Source organism: Mirounga leonina, unplaced genomic scaffold (genome assembly GCF_011800145.1).
Source record: "Mirounga leonina isolate KUSES-001 unplaced genomic scaffold, KU_Mleo_1.0 Mir_101664, whole genome shotgun sequence".
In the NCBI taxonomy this organism is placed as follows: Eukaryota; Metazoa; Chordata; class Mammalia; order Carnivora; family Phocidae; genus Mirounga; species Mirounga leonina.
The window spans coordinates 8,012,494-8,033,123 of record NW_023270175.1 but is presented as its reverse complement, the minus strand read 5'-3'; the positions used below and the strand labels follow the sequence as shown (position 1 = coordinate 8,033,123).

The 20,630-nt window shown below is 39.5% G+C and overlaps 1 protein-coding gene across 8 annotated transcripts in view; it reads right to left on the bottom strand.

Moving 5' to 3' along the window:
* The window catches only part of PLS3 (plastin 3), an 80,889-nt gene that overhangs the window by 15,159 nt on the left and 45,100 nt on the right, over window positions 1-20,630 (bottom strand). For all 8 annotated transcript variants that reach the window (XM_035007549.1, XM_035007525.1, XM_035007567.1 and 5 more), the window contains 5 exons: window positions 10,722-10,885; window positions 4,452-4,581; window positions 3,812-3,944; window positions 1,997-2,078; window positions 702-867 (listed from right to left, as the gene is read on the bottom strand). In XM_035007549.1, the coding sequence (XP_034863440.1) occupies window positions 702-867; window positions 1,997-2,078; window positions 3,812-3,944; window positions 4,452-4,581; window positions 10,722-10,885 (675 nt within the window). The remainder of the gene's footprint in view (window positions 1-701; window positions 868-1,996; window positions 2,079-3,811; window positions 3,945-4,451; window positions 4,582-10,721; window positions 10,886-20,630) is intronic.

Below are 20,630 nucleotides of genomic sequence, written 5' to 3'. Positions count from 1 at the left end.
AGTGGATTGAAAGAGCAAGTGTAACAGTCTCAAAAGTGCAAAAAAGTCTTAGCATGGATTGATGTGCAAAATAAGACCGTCGACAGACATTCTGGGGCCTTGAAAAGACTGAGAACCCCAAATACATATTCCCCAGAAGTAACTAGGATTGAGAGAGCGATTTCTGGAATAAAATAGGACTATCTGGAGTGGTGTTTAATGTTTTAAGCTTTGCAGGAAGAGGATCATGTAGTATTGCCCAGGACACATGACAATTATATTGTATGTGCTTACGCATCCTACAAATCCATGGTGTGATGTGAAACCCCATGCTGTAAGAAGTTCAGGAAATATGTGACCATCAAGGGTGGGGTAGACTAGTTTGAAGAGGTCTCAATCTGTGGGTGAAGATGGGGTGGTAGTTGTACAGGCAGATTAGAAAAGAAAAGATACCCAGGTTGGGGACCTTGGGAATGTTCCTTAAACTCTGCGCTTTTGTGTCTTTATTACAAAATGAATTCTAAAGCACCGGGCAAATGCGAATTACTACTAAAGAAGAAAAGTTGTAATCAGACTGTTTTCCAGAACAACACTATAGCATTACCTTCTGTTAATTCTAGTTATCATCTAATCACCACAATTAAGTGAAAGCACGACAGTCTGCGTGACCAGGAAAAAATACCCAATAAACAACTTTCAGAATAATGACTGTGTTCCATTACCTTCATTCCTGCTTAATTCAATGTCGGCGAACAAACCAATCTTAATGATCTGCCAAAGCAGTCCCAGAACCAGATGCGGTTTCCCAGCCCGCAAATCCTCGGCACCGATGTTCACAACGTGACACCCAATGGCGGAAGCAGAGTTCAGCGCCAAGTTTAAGTTTTCCTGCAAGACAGCCAATGTACACATTTGCTTCTTGACCTTTCCAGTTTTTAAGGAGTCTACTCCCTTTACTGAAAATCATGCTCAACGAGGAAATTAATTTCAGTCACACATGATCCACAGAAAACAATTTCCAGGCAACAAACTCCAGACTTTGGTGTTAAAGGCATAGCTAAAACAAATCTCAGCCTTATTATTGTTACTGTCTTTTCCAGAATTCCGTGGGAAGTTAACTTGGTATTTTTATTTGGTCTCTTTTGAAGTACACGGACGTTGTCACAAAAGGAAAAGGCTGAGTGACTAGAGTCAGGATATCCATGCGGGTTAAGGGTCATATTTCTTTTTTTCTTTTTAAAGATTTTATTTTTAAGCCATCTCTACACCCGACATGGGACTCAAACTTACAACCCCGAGATCAAGAGTCGCATCTTCTACTAACTGAGCCAGCCGGGTGCCCCAAGAGTCACTGTATTTCTATTTTTTTTAAAGATTATTTATTTATTTATTTGACAGAGAGAGAGAGACCAGCAGAGGGAAAGGGAGAAGCAGACTCCCCACTGAGCAGGGAGCCTGATGTGGGACTCGATCTCAGGACCCCGGGATCATGACCGGAGCCGAAGGCAGACGCTTAACCAACTGAGCCACCCAGGCGCCTGAGTCGTTGTATTTCTAAAAATGCCTAAATGAGAGGTCTATTCCATGCATCTGAAAAAGTTCTAGAAGCTGAATTCTCCACATCCCAAGAGGTGCTCTTGCCCGAGGGAATTTTGCTATCTCAGAGTATAATACTCACTTGATGGAAAAGAAAAATGCTCCATTGCTTAAGCATGCTAATTAATTAAGAGCTTAAATATTTTTGCTTATTTCTGCAGGCTTGAACACAGTGTGTAATGAGAGGAACACAGGGCTTTGGAGTTAGACCTGGATTTGAACTTCAGTTCCAACATTAACCCTGGGCAAGCTCAGGAGCCTTTCTGAGTCCCAGCTCTCCTGTCAAACTTGGATAATAGTCCTAAACTCAAGAGTTAATATAGGAATTAAATGGGAAGATACGAAGGGCAGAACTGATGGTCTACAGAATAGGCCCTCACAAGGCAGTTTCCTGGAAGAGGGCAGGGAGATCAATGCGCACCTGAATGATGAAGGGTGTCAGTTTCTTCTTGTTGATTGCTCTTTCATCAATTGTATCAGGAACTGAAAGGTTGATCATTTTACTGAAACACAAATTAAGCAAGGAATTGGTTTACTTTTAAAGAGCCTGTAAATATTCACAAATGTTTTAAGGCACATGACATATCTCGCATGTAATCCGAAAAATTCAGTGCAATATACGACTTTTATCATGTTGATAACAAAAAATCTATGCACGTGAAAAAAAAGACCAAAATGTTTACAGTAGGTGGGTATTTCTCTGTTGGGGATTGGAACATTCTTTCTCATTTTAATTTCTTTGTATATTCCCATCATTTTATAAGAATGAATAACTTGGATATTGAAAAAACCTTACTGAATACATTTTAAAAACAGATAAAATCCCACACGGAAACTGTGTCTCTTCTCGACTGTAAAATTCACAAATGAGAATGACCATTTATTCACAGGATGTAAATTTGTTGAGCATGAGATTCTTTCAGGCACCGTATTTGTTGAGAGCCGAAATGATGAGCAGGCATGATACTTGGTGCCGCTAATCCAGTGGTGACAGAAAGGTTCTACTAATTAGACTAGAATCTGTGATTTCTTTGGACGAATCTCATTTCGTAAAATTTGGACTTAGATGCTAACATTTTAGGTGTTTCTAATACTGCCCCCAAATATATGATTCTGCACAGGGAAAACCATGCTTCTTTCCATGCCAGATTTATTTATTTATTTATTTAAAGATTTTATTTATTTGACAGAGAGAGACACAGCGAGAGAGGGAACACAAGCAGGGGGAGTGGGAGAGGGTGAAGCAGGCTTCCTGCCGAGCGGGGAGCCCGATGCGGGGTTTGATCCCAGGACCCCGGGATCATGACCTGAGCCGAAGGCAGACCCTTAAAGACTGAGCCACCCAGGCGCCCCCAGATTTATTTTTTTTTAACATTTTATTTATTTGAGAGAGAGAGAGAGAGCACAAACAGGGAGAGGGAGAAGCACATTTCCCACAAAGCAGGGAGCCTGATGCGACATGGGACTCGATCCCAGGACCCCGGGATCATGACCTGGGTCGAAGGCAGATGCTCAATCGACTGAGCCACCCAGGCGCCCGTGTCAGATTTGAATATCAAATCAATAGCATCATGTGATTATCACTCTGTATTAAAACACATGGGGGAATTATTTCTTTAGTGCCTATACATGGACGAAGCGGGCTATCTTACGCTTTTTAACGGGGATCATAGTGGATACAGGTGAAATGCAAAGGGGTTTGAATATCCTGACTGCAGCTGGGTTGGTCTTACACAGCTCCTGAGTGGCAGAGGCTGAAGACGAACCCAGGCAGACTGATTGTGGAGCATGCTCTTAGCCCATCAAAGGACAACGTGTTGATCATCTTACATCCTTTCTGCCAAGATACTGTTGGCTCTGGCACAGCAGCAGGGACAAACAGATTTTTCAGAAATAAGTAACTGGAGAGTGAGAACTGAAGAGGAGGTTCTCTTTGTATTTTGAAGCTATGGTACTTTAAAAATAAGTAGACACTGCCATACTTAAGTCCAACAAAGTTGTCATGTTCTGCTTGCTCAAGTGATGAGAAAAACTGGAAGCTGGTAGCTTCCTTATAAAGCGGTCCCCAGTCTAAATGAGTGAGTTTTAGATTTGTATCTTGGTGGTACTTTCTTGGACACACCCAGACGACTTTCAATTCTGTTTCCCGAGCTGAAGCCGTCGAGCACCCAGAAACCAATATATCAGTTATGTGGAAGGCCGTTTAGAAAATCGGGACACAAAATCAACATCTTACCAAAGCACAATTCCATCACCAACAGCTTTGAACAGGTCGTCAGTATTTGGGTTCATGGGTATAACATGTCTGCAGTCGGGATCATTTTCCAAAGCTTTGTTTATCCAGTTAACAAAAGCATATTTTTCTTCCTCTATAGTCATGTTGAATAACAAGAAATTAGTTCACACTCTAGGTTGACTCTAAAGCCTAAAATAATTTGTACAGTAGTGCTGAAAGTTAATGTGTCACAAACATGGGGTTCTCCACTTTGGAAACCCAGATACTTGAATACAACATGGCTATTACGAAGTACAAAATTAACAAGAAAAAAATAGAGAGCAGGGTTAACTGATCCTTAGAGAAGTTAGTTACCAAATTCTTTAAAAATTATTACTTTTATTCCTGTAGAGTTCTACTATAATAAAGCCTATATTGCTCATATTGTAGAATATGCCTTGCAAGCTAACAAAGCCATACAATAAATACTTACAATGCCGTTATGGCAAGTATTAGTCCCAGGTCTACATACGTGCCACAATGGGCTTCTGCTGTATTCTTAATTAGGAAGCAATGTTTTTCTAGCGCCCCTTGACATCATAGCAGGCACCCTACTTAGGTCGCTGCGTTAACCTAACACATGTGAAACGCGTACTATTACCTGAGTAAGAATGCTGCGTTCCTTCACTGGACAGCTCGGAAGTGCCTCCCAGAGCACAAATCCCTTCTTTCCTGTTGATTGCTTTGCGGAAGGTTTTGGCAATGTCACTGCTTTTTACCTCTTGGAAAATCTACGAATGAAATTACGTTGTTAATTCACCATTCGTTTTAAATCAGGCGCAACGTTTTAAATAAAGCCCTCTATCTTCTTTAAGACTCCGCTCACCTATCTTTTCCCACATGGGTGGTGAGTCTTAAAGGAGATGGAAAACTGGGCATGAGTTTTTAAGATGCTAAGCAAATACTACGATACTGCAACTGAAAATGAAGCCAGATCGTCAACTGCACACACTTGTCAAAAACGTTAAGTGCCACATGCATTGAATCCACTTTAAGCTGAAAACTAGTGTGGTTCAAGATCTGCTAATTTTCTACCAACAAGTAAGGCTTTGTTTGTTCCCTGGAGAGAAAAGGCTGAAGGATCCCCCTTCTTTAACTACAGTTCTTAGCGCAGAGAAAGATGAAAATTTATGACTCAACCAAAAAAAACCTTTTTTGGGGGTACAATGGTAAGAGTTTGTTCAATCAAAATTTACAGAATACTAAGGTGAAAAAATGGGTTAAGTTGGCAGCAAAAAGACAACTCTGGAGAATAAACACAAAAAAAGAGGCTTTTCAGTGACTGTCTTGTTTGAGTGTTTATGAAATCCAGCTTCTCGTCACAGTGAAGAACATGGCTAACAAAATGAACCTGTACATGCTAATTGTACAAGAGCAGGTGGTAACAAAGCAAATTTCATACCCTACCCAACTGCCTGACTGAATGGACATTCTAAAGGACTATCTCTCTCTATTTTTTAAAGATTTCTTTATTTTAGAGAGAGCGCCCAAGTCGGGGGGGGGGGCGGGGAGAGGGGTAGAAGGAGAGGGAGAGAGAATCCTCAGACTCCCCGCTGAACACAGAGCCTGAGGTGGGGCTGGATCCCAGGGCCCTGAGATTGACCTGAGCTGAAATCCAGAGTCGGAAGCCCAACCGACTGAGCCACCCAGGTGCCCCAGGACTATCTATATATTTTTAAATACTGGAACTCACCTAAGCCCAAACTTGTTTCTGATCTACCAGTGCACATGGCTAAAGTAGCCACCTCCAGTAAAATGAGAGCAAGATGTAGCATCTTCATAAAGATTTCTTTAAAAGGGGCACCTGGGTGGCTCAGTCAGTTAAGCATCTGACTCTTGATTTCAGTTCAGGTCATGATCTCAGGGTTGAGCCCTGTGTAGGGCTCCATGCTCAGCAGGGCGTCTGCTTGGGATTCTTTCTCCCTCTCCCTCTGCCCCCCCCAACCCCACATGCGTGCACGTGCTCTCAAATAAATAAAATCTTTAAAAAAAAAAAGGTGTTTACCACATATAAGTGGACTTACAGAAGGACATGTATGACTCTAACGGAAGAGTTGCTGAACAAAGAGAAAAGGAGTCAAAGGCCTTTGGCATTACTGATAGGTACACACACACACATGCACACGCACACGCACATCTCAGGAGGGGCAGCCCATGTTTAAGTTCATAGACCTGGGTGACAATATGTAGCAGTTCAGGTTGTATCTATGAGAACAGGCACGAGGAGAAGTTTGAAATCCAGCCCCATGCGCCACTAACCAAGCCCTGTGTCCTGCACAAGATGGCAGCATCAGGTCAAAAGCAGGGAGGGCCTTTTTATATTTAGGTTTCCCAGGCGGGAACCTTTTTTTTTTTTTAATCATTAATCCACTAATCCATTAATACAAATCAGAGAGAAAGACTTTCTGTAACTGGTGTAAAAGTTGTTAGAGGTGTTGTGGGTGGTCCTCTCGCGAAGTCAAGTTCTCCTCTTGCCTTTCCAAAATCCTGACTTTCCTCGGACTTACAAACCCAATTTTATTTAGGAAAATACGGAGTAGTTCAGTTCCACAAAATCAAGCTTACTCAATTTCCACAGCTGTGATTTTTCTGCTCCACCTGTAATTTCAGAGGTAGAATTTTAGAATGGGTGTGCACGTGTGCGTGTGTGTCTATGTCTGTATATGTCTATAGACACATACACACGGACTACTCTAAATATTGCACACAAATATTGCACACAACCAACTAAATACTGAAATCATTTTTCTCCTTTCTGGCCATTATACGGACTCTGTAAAGTATCGATAGTGTAGAGCTGACTCCTCATGCGCTCTGAGCAATTTCTGAATGACTGAAATTATTTTTACGTACGCTGATTTTTTAAGACCAACTTTAATTTCATTCAGTTTACCTCAACTTCTGAGCCAAGATTATGCAACAAAAGGGTGACCAGCGAATATAGCAGTCTTCACTGTGATGCATTTGGTCCCCGTAACTCCTCTTTGAGAACTATATATCTGCTCAGTAAAAACGCAATATTCACTGTTCTACCTCATTCTGAACTCCCCTTCATTTAGCTGGACATTGTCTAGTAATTAAAATCTGAAATGTGTGCTTTCCCTCATGACTGACATACCATAAATCACTGGCATGACAAAAAAAAAAAAAAGCATCCAAAATGTTATTGCTTCAGAAATGACCTATGAAAAGTTATTTTATTTTTTTACTAGGACTATCTCTGCCTCAAGATCCCTTGCGTCTAGAAATTAGGTTGGTTTCCATGATCACAACCGCAGCTGAAAAATAAATGTAAATTTATATGCAGCATGGAAAAGAGGAATAATACAAATAATAAGTAAAAAAAAAAGAATGCTGTATAATATCCTAATGCAATTACTTACTTCACTGTAGTTAGTTAAGCTCATGCTTGGGAATGAAAGCAAAGTTGCAATCAAATCAGTTAATTTTTAATTGCCTTACAAAGGTTATATGACCTTCGTTTTTTACATATTTTTAAATAAATGTTTTCAGCCATGCTCAAACTTTCAGGTTCATGGTATTTTCCTCTGTTCCTTAGATTAATTAAAAAAAAATTTAAAGGGATAATTGAAGATTTATGTATCTTCAATGGATTCACCCCAGGAGAATTTGCATTTTATTTTCTACGTTAGGGAAGAAATTGCTCCAGTGGATGATAAAGCTATTTGAGTAGAAGCCCTTGGCTTAACAAGACTCTGTGAAATCAGAGATAACACAAGGCCAACTACTGTGCTAAAGTCTTCTCAATGAATCTTTTCAAAGCTGCCCGTTGTGATACTAATGAGCCCATTGTTTCATGCTGTTTTCCCTCAAGGCGGAAGGACTGGCTTTGTCATGCGTGAACAGACTCCGGGCAACACGGCTCGCTTCTATACATCTTATGGAATATATGTGTGTGTATATATATGTTTCTTTTTTTTTTTTAAAGATTTTATTTATTTATTTGCGAGAGAGAATGAGAGACAGAGAGCACGAGAGGGAGGAGGGTCAGAGGGAGAAGCAGACTCCCCGCTGAGCAGGGAGCCCGACGCGGGACTCGATCCAGGGACTCCAGAATCATGACCTGAGCCGAAGGCAGTCGCTTAACCGACTGAGCCACCCAGGCGCCCTATATATTTCTTATTCCTTTTTAAAGTTTCGTCACCTTTTCTAGCTCCGTGCAGGACTAGTGGCCAGACGAAAGCAATCCAGAGGCATAATGACTTAGGAGGAAGGAAAGATTTCAGAAAGAATTGCAAAATATTGACAGGCTTCCAGGTTTGAGGCTTGCTTCCAAAGTGTTTCCAAAGTAGTACGTTTGAGTTTTTTCCTTTTTTTTTTTTTTTTTGGAATCTGTTGTAGGCCCAAGCTTAGTAATAATAGGAAAAGAACACTGCCTTTTTTTTTTTTAAATCACTACTTGCAACAGCTAACATCTACATAGCATTTGCTATATGCCTGGCACTGTTCTAAGTGCTTTACTTATATGAAGTGATTTAATCTGATGAGATTGGTGCTATTAGCAAAAGTCCTAAAACAGGTCAACAACTTAGTGCCATTATGCAAGAGCAAATTTCTCACTGTGAAAACAAAGGAGTTTAATGCAGACATCTCTGCTGAAAGAAAGTGCCACGCCAGTCTTTTTAAAGATGCAGGAAAAAAAAACCCCCACCATTACCTTGTAGGTATAAAAATCCAGTAATGTCGTTTTGAGATACTTAGAAGAAACAAAATCAGGGTATTAAATTTAACTTTAACATTTGAGGTTTACATATAATTTAGGCGCTCTCTCTCTCTATTCTTCTCCAAAATTAACATAAAGTGATTTTGTCTGTAGGCTGCTTTGCAATTAACACCTCTTATGCAGCAATTTAAATAAAAAAAAAAAACCCCAAGATGCAAGAACATGTTTATTTCTACTTCCTTATGTTAATACCTGATAGGAATAACTCGCTTCCTTTTTCACAGATGACTAAAATCTACCCATATTTTGACAATTTTTAAGCTGTCTCATCGGTGACAGAGCAGATGGAAGTGGACAGACATTTGGCCAGACACCCATCTTTCGGTGCGGTCATGGTGCTATCATTCTGAAACTTCAGGCTGTTATTTTACCGTCCTTCCTATTGAAAATTTCTTTAATTATACTCTTTAATTTTTCAAATCAAAAACAAAAGCCTGGATTCCTGAAAAGAGTATAAACATATCAATCCCTTCCAATTAGAAAATGTACATTTTAACCTAAAATGTCCTCATTAATATTTTTAAAAAATTCCTAGTGATGCCAAAATTAGTATGCACATCATTTACTTTTTAAGAATATACTAAGGTAATCAAACCTGCTCCCTTAAAAGCCTCCGGACAGCTCTGAAGAATCTGCAACATTTCAAGATCTACAAAATTCCATCTTTCCCTAAGATCATTTTTCTCAAAGACACTTTCATAATTTTGTCCTTAATAATAGTGGCCACACTGCAAATCTTAATGATTTAGGTACGTTCTTTCTAGTAGATAAAAATTCTGGGCCGTAAATTATTTCAAAAATAAGCAATCATAGTTAACTACTGCTCTAAGCTGCTTTAAATTCACAATTCAACATGCAGTTCCACGGGGGGGCACGTTTACATCAGAGGACATGCGAGCGCTCATACTGCAAGTCAATTGCAACTTACTATTGAACACAGAATTCAAAACAAAAGGCTTTGGCAATAACTGAAGACAGAAACAGTGGGGAGGAAATCAGTATTTCAAAAGAAGCCGGCAAGAACGCTACCATTATAATTACGACACATGTCTACATTTTTAAAACACCAGCCCTCCCCGCCCCGCCAAAGGCTCTCAGCTCTGTAGACATCATTATTTAGTCAATTTGCTTCTGGAGCTCTTAACAGTGTTCTAAAGGAGTTAATTCTAATGGGAGAGAACAAACCAGAATTTCACTGGCTATAGTGAGCCTCAGTCACCATGGAAAAGGAGGGTTAAGAGTGCTGGGAAGTTTGTGATAAATACAAGGCAACTAATTACCTGTTTGCAACACAGTCAAAGGAATGCCTAATTAGATCTAGCCAAACTCAGCCTTAAATTAATAAATCAAACCAATAAGATCTCGCGGGAAGGAGAGGCAACTGCTGTATCTCAAATACTCTTTGTCAATGGCTATGGACTGAAAATGGCGCCAGCCACCTTGCTCACTAGCAGCTAAGGCGTCAGGCTTTAGTAAGGAGTGCCATACATACGCCCTCCAGGCACTGAGCATGGAACCAGGTGCTTGGAAGTAGACGAATTAAGTCAGCCCCGGACCTTGAGGAGTATCTGATGATACTAGAGAGGAGGACGCAAATTTTAAATGCCTCCTCCAATGGACTAAAAAGATATGCTTCTAACTTTTAATTATCAAAATTATCATCCTAGAGAAAACCGTCCGGTTAAATACTACTAAGGCGAGAGTTGCAAACCTCTTTTTAATCAGAAAGTTCAACTCAGGAAGCTTCCAGGACTGTGAGTCAGGGTGTAGCATTAACATCGGGGAGCACCCTATTCCCCAAGGGAGACGGAAAGAGCACTTCCAGGATGGCACTTAGCACCTTGAAAAATGCCCTTTAATGAAGCCCCAGAGGAAATGGTTCGCCTTTCACAGCGAGTAGTGTGTTTTAGCTTTGATTCGGTCAGTGTTCTTTTTCTCACTTCCTTTGCTAAGATACTCTAATGGTTAAAAGAACTAACTACATTTGGTGGGATGAGAGAAATTTCATTAGTTGTAACAGTACTAATATGATACATTTAGGAACTTTATAGGACTTATTACTATAAGATCCCGCTAGACAAAGGAACAGTCATGACTCCTACTAATGGGGGATTTTCACATACTTACATAAACAAATTCATCGAAGCTTATCTTCCCATCTTTATTCCTGTCACCATCCAGCATGAGTTTTTGAATAATTTCTCTCACTTTATATCCTGGTAATGGCATATTGGCTTCCTTGAAAAGCTCATGAAGTTCATAGTCACAGATGAATCCGTTGCTGTTGAGATCTTTGTACAAAGGGAGAGCAGGTAAAAAAAAATGAAAAAAATTTAGGAGAAATAAGTTAGCCTCTTAGAGTATTCTTATGATCAGAGCATTTTTCTTCATCTGAGACTCAGTTCCTAACCTCGCCTGAATACAGTGCTTGCTCTTCTTAGTGTTTGGTATTTAAGGTAGTTTAAAAGGGAAACACAAATTTTAACCGAAAGAGCATGGTTTTACATCATGTTTCCTATATTTTAAAAACAGTGTATAAGTAGCTCCACTTAAATATAGCATCCCTAATACTAACAAAGTAGAGTTGCCTAATTATTATTCAATCACGAAGCTGACAGGACTTTTAAGAAATAATTAATAGACTATGTACCAATAAAACACCGCCATGGTATAAAACAGTTTCTACTGTATCTACTTAGGACTTTTAAGCCCCTCATTCTTCCATTAGTCTGGTAGAATATTTTATGAATTGATGCTGATTATATTACAAAGCACACCTGAAATTAAGCTACCATCTTCAGCGCCATTTTTTTCAAGAGCTAATGTAAATAAACATCAATCTAAGACAAATATAGAGTTCATAAAAATAAATGCAGTCCTGAGTAATGCAAATGTTTACCATGACTCTATAAATAACCTTTTTATTTTTGTGCTAGGACAGTTCTAATGGAGGATGTAGTGCTGATGATGCTTAGGCTGAAACTTTTAAAAATGGGGGGGGGGGGGGGGAGGAAGTGATCAATGACCCAAAGTTAATTTACTGGGAAAGAGGGCTAACGTCCTAAGGGTTGTAATCTCTTGGGCATTTTTTTTTAAGTAAAGAAAACTGGACTTTCACCAGCAATTTCAAATACCTACTGTTCAACAACGCCTTTTATTCTTTAGGTCCCCACTGAATTTCATACATAAATTTAATTATTGCAATAAAAGGATACAATCTCAATAGAGAAATGACTCAAGATAACCACAGCACTGTTCAAGAAAATGTATTGTGAAATTAATCTATTTGATACATTACTTTAAAACAATACTGGGTACTGTTCTTGAAATTGGGGATGCTGCCACCAACAAAAGAGAAGTCCTGCTGTTTGCGAGCTCACATTCTAATGACAACTACTAAGCAAATAACATATAAGGTGAGATAGGACTATAAAATATAATATAATGGGGGCGCCTGGGTGGCTCAGTTGGTTAAGCAACTGCCTTCGGCTCAGGTCATGATCCTGGAGTCCCGGGATCGAGTCCCGCATCGGGCTCCCTGCTCAGCGGGGAGTCTGCTTCTCCCTCTGACCCTCCCCCCTCTCATGCTCTCTCTATCTCATTATCTCTCTCAAATAAATAAATAAAATCTTAAAAAATATATATATATATAATATAATGAAATATAACATAAGTGCTGTGATGAAAAATAAAGCAGGAAAAGGGGGGTCAGACTGGGGGCTATTTTGCCCCCCAGGGAACCTTCAGAAATGTCAGGAGACATTTTTGGTTGCATGACTGGGGGCCAGGGTGAGGGATGGTGTGAAGATGCTCCTGGCATCCAGTGTGCAGCCTTGCCAAATACCTTACAATGCATATGACCCCCTCCTGCGATACAGAATTACGCAGCTCAAAATGTCAGTGGTCGAGGATGGCCACTTTGACAAGGTTATATTTGAATGAAGACTTACGTGAGGTAAGGGAGCGAATTGTGTGGCTATCTGGGGGGAAAGAGATTTCAAGTAGAGGAAAGAGCAAATGGAAAGTCTGTGATATGGAAGAGTATCTGGTACGGTTTCAGAACAGCAAAGTTCCAGTAGGACTTGAGTAGAGTAAACAAAGGAGAAAGTAAGGGATGAGGTCAGGGAGCTGATCACGTATACTCTTACAGGTCATGGAAAGTACTTAGAATCTTTTTTTTTTTTTTTTTTTAAGATTCCACTTATTTATTTGAGAGAGAGACAGAGGACAGAGAGAGCAAGAGTGGGGAGGAGAGAGGAAGCAGGCTCTCCACTGGGCAGGGAGACTGACCCTGGATCATGACCTGAGCCGAAGGCAGACAACTAACCGACTGAGTCACCCAGGGGCCCCATGGATCTTATTCTAAGTGTGATCTAAGTGTAATTCATATTAGCCATTTTTTGTCAACTATTAAAATATTAAATATCCTATATGAAATCATTTCCCCAATATTTTGAGGGCTGATGAAATTCTATATTTAATTTTAATGAAGTGTACTTCTAGAGTCAAACAAATATACTCTTAAATGTAATTGGCACATTTAAACCTACTGATTAGAGTATCTATACTTCTAAAACATCATCCTCAAACTACCCCAAACTTCTGAAAATCATGAATATTTCCTTCGACAAAGAGCACTTAATTTCCCTAGGGCACATCTTTACTTTCTTTGCTTTGAATTAATAAAAGGCCATACATCAAACACTTTACTAGTTAAGTGTTTATATGCAGAAATCAATCCAGCAACAACATCTGCAATTGCTAAAAAGAACAAAGTGATCCACATGGTACCGTGGCAGGATTTTAGCAACTTTTGATGAATGAAATTCTTGAGTTTAAATATACCTCCTCCCATGCATAAACCAATCTGTTTCTCCCATTTTATTTAAAAAAGTTAAAATAGAGGGGCGCCTGTGTGGCTTAGTCGGTTAAGTGACTGACTCTTGATTTCAGCTCAGGTCATGATCTCAGGGTTGTGAGATCAAGCCCCACATTGGACTCTGTGCTGGGCGTGGAGCCTGCTTAAGATTCTTTCTCTTTCTTTCCCTCTCTCTCAAAAAAAGAAAAGTTAAAATAGCTCGTTACTAGGGTGTAAGTGTGGCATAGTGAAAGATACACAGCATAATTGAAGGGATACAAGTGGGAGTAATGTGATATAGGATTTGCATAAGTCACCTCTCTAGGTCTTCATTTTCCCATCTGTAAAAGAAGTCCTTTGGATCAAATGATCTCCAAGTTCCCTTTTTGACTCTAACACACTCTGATTCTAAATTTGAGTAGCCAAGACTTCATAAACCACACACACACACACACACACACACACTTTTAAAAAATATTGGCGGTACAATCATAATACATATTAAAAACAAATATATAGTAATAACTTTCTGATCACTACTATATCATATTATCGAAATATAACATCTCTTCATTTTTCGATCTTTTAGGAAAAGATAGCTTATTCCTGGCCACTATCAAAACTTTGTCCACTTGGCAATTTCTGATAGAAAAATATATTTTTTTAAATTTTTTTTTTTTTAAGATTTTATTTATTTATTTGACAGAGAGAGACACAGCAAGAGAGGGAACACAAGCAGGGGAAGCAGGAGAGGGAGAAGCAGGCTTCCCGCAGAGCAGGGAGCCTGATGCGGGGCTGGATCCCAGGACCCTGGGATCATGACCTAAGCCGAAGGCAGATGCTTAACGACTGAGCCACCCAGGGGTCCCGATAGAAAAATATTTTTAAGGGGTGCCTGGATGGCTTAGTTGGTTGAGCTGCTGGCTCTTGATTTTGACTCAGGTCATGATCTCCGGGTCCTGGGATTGGGCCCTGTGTCGGGCTCCACACTCAGCATGGAGTCTACTTGAGGATTCTCTCCCTCTCCCTCTGCCCCTCCCACTCATGCTCTGCCCCTCCCACTCATGCTCTCTCTCTCTCAAATTAATAAATAAATCTTTAAAAAATATTTTCAAATGTATTCTACTTTACCCTGACTTCTGAAATGACGTATCTGAGCATAATTTAATCTGTGATTGACTCCAGTTTTGACATAGCATAGAACAGGGGCTTAATTGTTCTTTTTGTATTCTCGGTGATATAACAGAAGCAGAAGGCAGAGATTTTTAAAATAAATATTGGAGAACTGTGAATTCAAAACTACATGAAACTGACCACAGCGCCCAGAGTCTAGTCCATTTGGCAGTTTATTAGCCTTAGGTAGAATAGAGGTGTAGGCAATGGGGAGAATTAGCATTTGCACGAGCCCTCTCTGAAATAACCTCTGTTGGGCATTAATTAGAAGACAGCTCACTGATGTGATTAAAAGATGCCAGGAAGTACCCATCCTAAAATATAACTAACATAAAATAACCACATGCGGGAACTCCATTTTGAAGTAAGAGTAGTAATAAACAGATGTTGTTAATAACTGACAGGACCATTTTAAAGGGGGTTGGAGGAGGAAGACTTGGTCAGTACACAGCAATCTTCCTTATTAGGTTGCAAGTCTCTTGACAAAGACTCTTCTGAATCTTTTGATCTCCACCCCAATACGTGTCCCAGTACCTTGCATATAACAAGCGATGGGGCAAAAAACAATTTTTGTAGGACCATTGATACTCAGGTATTAACCAGGAAAAGAATTCTCTAATCTAACAAGCATTTTAAAAACAGAATTAAACAAACAATAAGGAAAAAAAAATACAGAAATAGCACTAAAAGACCGAATGGCAATTCACCAGGAAACCATAACGACAGAAATATCCCTTAAATAACATTCAATCTCATTCCCTTTGTTCTAATCCTGTCCCCACCCGGCGGCCTTCAGATCTGTAATTTGGTTTTCTAAGTGAACACACCCACTGAGGAGTACCCAAGTAGACAACCAGTGATGGCTTGTTCTCCTGTTCTAAATGTAGAAACCTGCTTTGTCTGTATTAAGAAATACCGCGTGCACTTGTTTGGCGGAAGGCAACCTCCAGAGCAGCGTAGCACCTACTCCGTGGCAGGCACTGAGCTAGATACCAAAGACAGAAATTAATCGGAGGGACTCTCTCTGGTTCTTACTTGAAACTGTGGCTTTTAATGGAATACCTAGCTATCCACTACCTCTCCCGAGAGGGGAAAAGAATCATGGAACATATGCATCTAGTTTTACATATTTTAAAAGTTTTACCTACTCTGCTATTTTACCCTATTTTATCAGCAGATCGAGCTCGTACTACCTCCCATAATCAAAGACATTTTAGTGTCAGGACTAGTAAATTATAGCCAGCCTTTCTTAGAACTCCTAAATCATATCTTTTTGAAGACAACAATTTCAATTTCAATAAAAAGGCAGAGGGAGCCTAAAAAGGCAGCTTGCAATTAATTTTACAAAATCTCCCAGCTGGAAAAGTACTTGAAAGACAAAATAGGGTGCAATTATTTTTAAAGAGTTTTATGCTAATTTTATTTCCAATCCCCCCCCCACCAAAACACACACACACACACACACACACACACATCCTTAAACTATTATCAAAGATCTAACACGCTGTGCTTTGGAAAGCCAGAAAATGAGATAGCACAATGGCATTTTAGAAAGCTTCCATCTTATCGGTGACATTATTAACCAGGAGCCCAAAACGAGCTTTGGCGCTGATCTTTTTTTATTCAGAGTTTTGACACAAACATGAGAATTTAATAATAAACTGACCCAAAAAACACAGACCTAGATTGAAAATAGTTTTAACAACTGGAAACTAACATCACAACGTCCTGGCATAATGGCAGCCCTCTATTTTCTCATTAAAGCTGCCAATATTCTGGAAGCCCTTTATGGCTCATTTGCCACATCTTCATTAACTACACATTGGCATGGGGTCGAACAGGTTCTGCATTTTGAAGACTCCCATTTTCAACCGCCTGATAAGGTAGATACTATCATACAGCCTGGATTATCTAGAACATTCTTAATGCTTCTGTGCAAGCAAGTCTCAACTCTGGGGTTCAGAAAATATGGTCAGTAGGAGTCAACATTAACAAACGGCAGGAAAAAAAGAAACTCCACACACCTCCCCACTGAACAAAGTTCCCGCAGAAAGTAAAGAGCTGAATATTCAGTCCATTGACCAAGTGTTCTTCTTTTTAAAGAAAAATCACAACACTTAAAAAAAAATCACTAACAGGCTCCCAGTGCTGCACCCGAGAGGCCTTTCATCAGAAAGGAACCAACTGTTTGTAACAACAGATTCCCTCTGTCTGTCACTCTGTCTGTGTGTGTGTGTGTGTCTCTCTCTGAGGACACATGTAGGTTCACATCTGCATTCTGTCTTAAAAGAAACCCCATTATGCTTTTGTACCAAGTATTATTTTAAATGCCAGTTAACTCTCTCAACACCCTCCCCCAAGTAACCTTAAAGTAAATAAACTCATTATACAGCCGTGTTCCTGCAGAAGTTTGAATCACACCAAGAATGCATATCCTTAAAAGGAAATGTTTTCCCTCCCCTTGCATCCTGTTATTTAAGCTATTTTAAGTACTTGTCTGGAGAAAGCTGAGCCAGAATTCAAGTGGTTTTGATTTTAGCTGTTGTGCACTGCCCATGTCCAGGTGGTATGAGGCACAATCTATCACTTCAAATGCATCTTTTGGGGTGCTACTTCGTCTTTTAATCTGACAGTAAGAAAGACTGGGATTTCCTTTGACACCCAGGTTGTGTGTGTGTGTGTGTGTGTGTGTTGCTTTAACCATCCTTGAATCTGTCTAAATCCAGTGTCTCTCTTTATAAAGAGGTTGCATATGTGAGTTCTCATCTGTAACACACATGCAACCTCTTTACTAACCCATCACGGACAGTGTGCATTAGGACCCAAAGAAGAAAACCAATCAAGTACAGATGCACATCCTTTCAGGAAAGCTGGGTTTAAAAGTTCCATTTAGTTTAACCAACATATCCCACAACGTTTTCGCACTTAAAAAAAACTGACAAAAAGAACCTACGTGACTAACAGTAATGGATTTACACACGTGTGCGTGCACACATACACAATCTCGAATGCCCATGAAAGCACGTGAAATATTGATTTAGAAGACTCGGCCAAAAGACTTGTGCTGAAGAATTTAGATTATATTCCATCCTAAGATCTAAGCAGTAAAGTCAAGCTTTCATTAGGCACTAAAACCTTAGAGGCAGATGCTAAACATCTCCAGATGCTTCACTAAACATGAGGTTTGCCTTTCACAGCTTATACCTTTTGAGGCAGCTCATTCCAGCAAATAGAAGAGGCAGTTTAATGAGTCCCAGCTCAGGGTAGAAGTGAGGTCGCTCCCTAAGAGTTCATTCTAATCGTGGATCCTCAAAGATGGAGGTCAAGTATGGTTGAAGGCTAGGCAACATGAGAAGGCTGAAGCCAGGCGATCAAAAATGTTGTCTATCGATCCTTTTCCAACTCAAAATGTCCAGCAAGTTTGGCCACCAGGTCCCACCTGCTGCCACTCTCCCACTTTAAAAACACACACGCACCTCCACACACGCTCACATGAGCACATCCTCACACACATGCGCTCTTGCTCTGAAGCCCACCCATCCACACACGCGTACTTCTCCAATCTCCCACACCACCAAAACATGGTTTGCAGACCATCCCAAGACCTTCGTCTCTAATATTCCACTGACAATTAACCGGATGGCTCAGTGAAATCGCACTGGTTAGTTTATTTTTTTGGCTGGCCTATAGGTTTTATTTCTTAAGTCATAATTCAACAAATATGCACTGGTGTAGTTTTATTGAATACTAAAAAGTAAATTAAACTAAACCGCTGTGACTTTCGTGGCATCATCCTGATGTGGTTTTTATGCACTACAGAATATCAAGTAATCTGAAACAACTCAACTTCCTGAGAGGAGAAAATCACCACAACTAAAAGTTTTTGACTTCGGTTGGTGGGCAGTCACAAAGGAATATACCCACAGTATTCCTACTCATTTATGAAACCCCGTTATTCTTTTATTTCAAAAGTGCTGAATTTGTGTGTGTGTGTGTGTGTGTTTTTAAAAGCTCAGTAGCAGTTGCTTAGGAGAGAAAAAGTCAGATGTCAGTGTTTGCCAATCTGAAAAGATTTACATTACATGAATTTATCTTTATGACAAGTAATCATCCAAATGACTTCTAACTTCCATAACAAGATTAAATTCTCAGAATGTAAAAGACATTTTCTAGTTGGTAAAATATTTACTTCCTAAGTGTTCTGGAAGTTTTATTTATTCTTCTTCAGAAAGAACTTATGCAGCATTTAAATTAAAACGGAAACATTATGAAGTAGGAAAAAAAAAAACAAAAACAGAGCCAAGGCTTCTGCTATCCCAGTGGGAAATACTGGAAACAAATGTTGAGAAAATTAAAATAATTAAATGAAAATATACTGCTTGGAGCTTAACACTAAGCAGGTGCAGAAAGTGAGTGAAAGGAGAACTTTAAATCTTAATACTTGATTTATTGCTAGTAAAGAGAATTTCAAAGCACTATTAATTGATTGGACAAAACCTATGGTTAGCGGTAATTACAGAGATTTTCCTCACACACTATGATTTTGCTGAATTTCTAAAGAGATAATCAAGGCTATTATTGTTAATAGATGGGAAAAATCACATAATGATTTCCATATTTTGTCACAACTGAACAGAGACAAAGTGGTCCTCCCTACCCTCCCCCCACCAATAAGAAAGAATTGTCCTTGACAGTAAAGTAAGTTCTAGAGCTTGTTTTTCAAATCAAGTTTCCCTGAATGAAAAAAAAAAAAAAATTTCCATAACACCTTTGACAGTTGCCTGAGGGCTCCGTAACTAATAACTACAAACTACAAAGATTTTAAAGGAAAAATCAAAAGATTCAGCTGGATCTTTAAACACTTTTCTAAAAGACAGACTCCACACAAGCCTTTATTATGCCAAAAAATATATATATAAATTTTATGTGCTACAACGTGATGGCCAAAACCTCTAGCAATAAATTCCACCATGATGAAAATCTTCGTAACAAAGGCCCTTTTAGTTTACAGTGGGTAACAAAGTCTCAGTACGTGAAAAGATTACATATAATTCCTTGGGATTCAGTCAATTAAATATCAATTGCGAACCTAACATGCGTACAACACTGAGCTAGATACTGAATGATATGCACGGCAGGCAGAAATTAGGGACTCCAGAATTTCTACTTAGAGCATGTAGAGTAATAAGAGTAATAAGAGCCTGCATATCTTAGGAATGAATATATGCCTGTTAGGGACATCAATAGTATGTATGGTCTAATGTCCTGCCTTTGGGACTCTCTTCATCTACCCTAACCCCTCCAAGATGTAGGATTTAAAATAAGAGTAATTCTACGATGACACTTTCTTGCAGTTCAAGCTCTAACTGATCCCTCACTTAGTGCAATTTAACCCTGGTTCCTCCATGGAGACAACTGGTGAATCCTCTTCATATCATTAAAGTTTGTAAGGAGTAATGAAGCTCTTTTACCGATAAGAGTATTTCAGATCCGTCAAGTAAACCATACTTGAATAGCTTTACATTTTAAAAAGATACTGCATACAATTATTTCCAAGATGCTTCCTATGAGAACAAGGCCTATATTCAAGAATAAGCATTTTTTTTTTTTTTTTTTTTTTTTTAGAAAGCGAGGTAAGATTCAATAATGGCCATAGTAAGTCCTGGTCCTTACCCAAACTTCTATTCATAAAGAAACAAATTAGACTGGGGGCGCCTGGGTGGCTCAGTCGTTAACCGTCTGCCTTCGGCTCAGGTCGTGATCCCAGGGTCCTGGGATCGAGCCCCACATCTGGCTCCCTGCTCCGCGGGAAGCCTGCTTCTCCCTCTCCCACTCCCCCCTGCTTGTGTTCCCTCTCTCACTCTCTCTCTCTCTGTCAAATAAACAAATAAAAATCTTAAAAAAAAAAAACAAATTAGACTGTCCCCAACACTGAGGGAGGATTATAAGAAACAAAAAAGAAGGTTCAAAGGATATGGAATCCTAAAACAATTCTGATAAGGCTA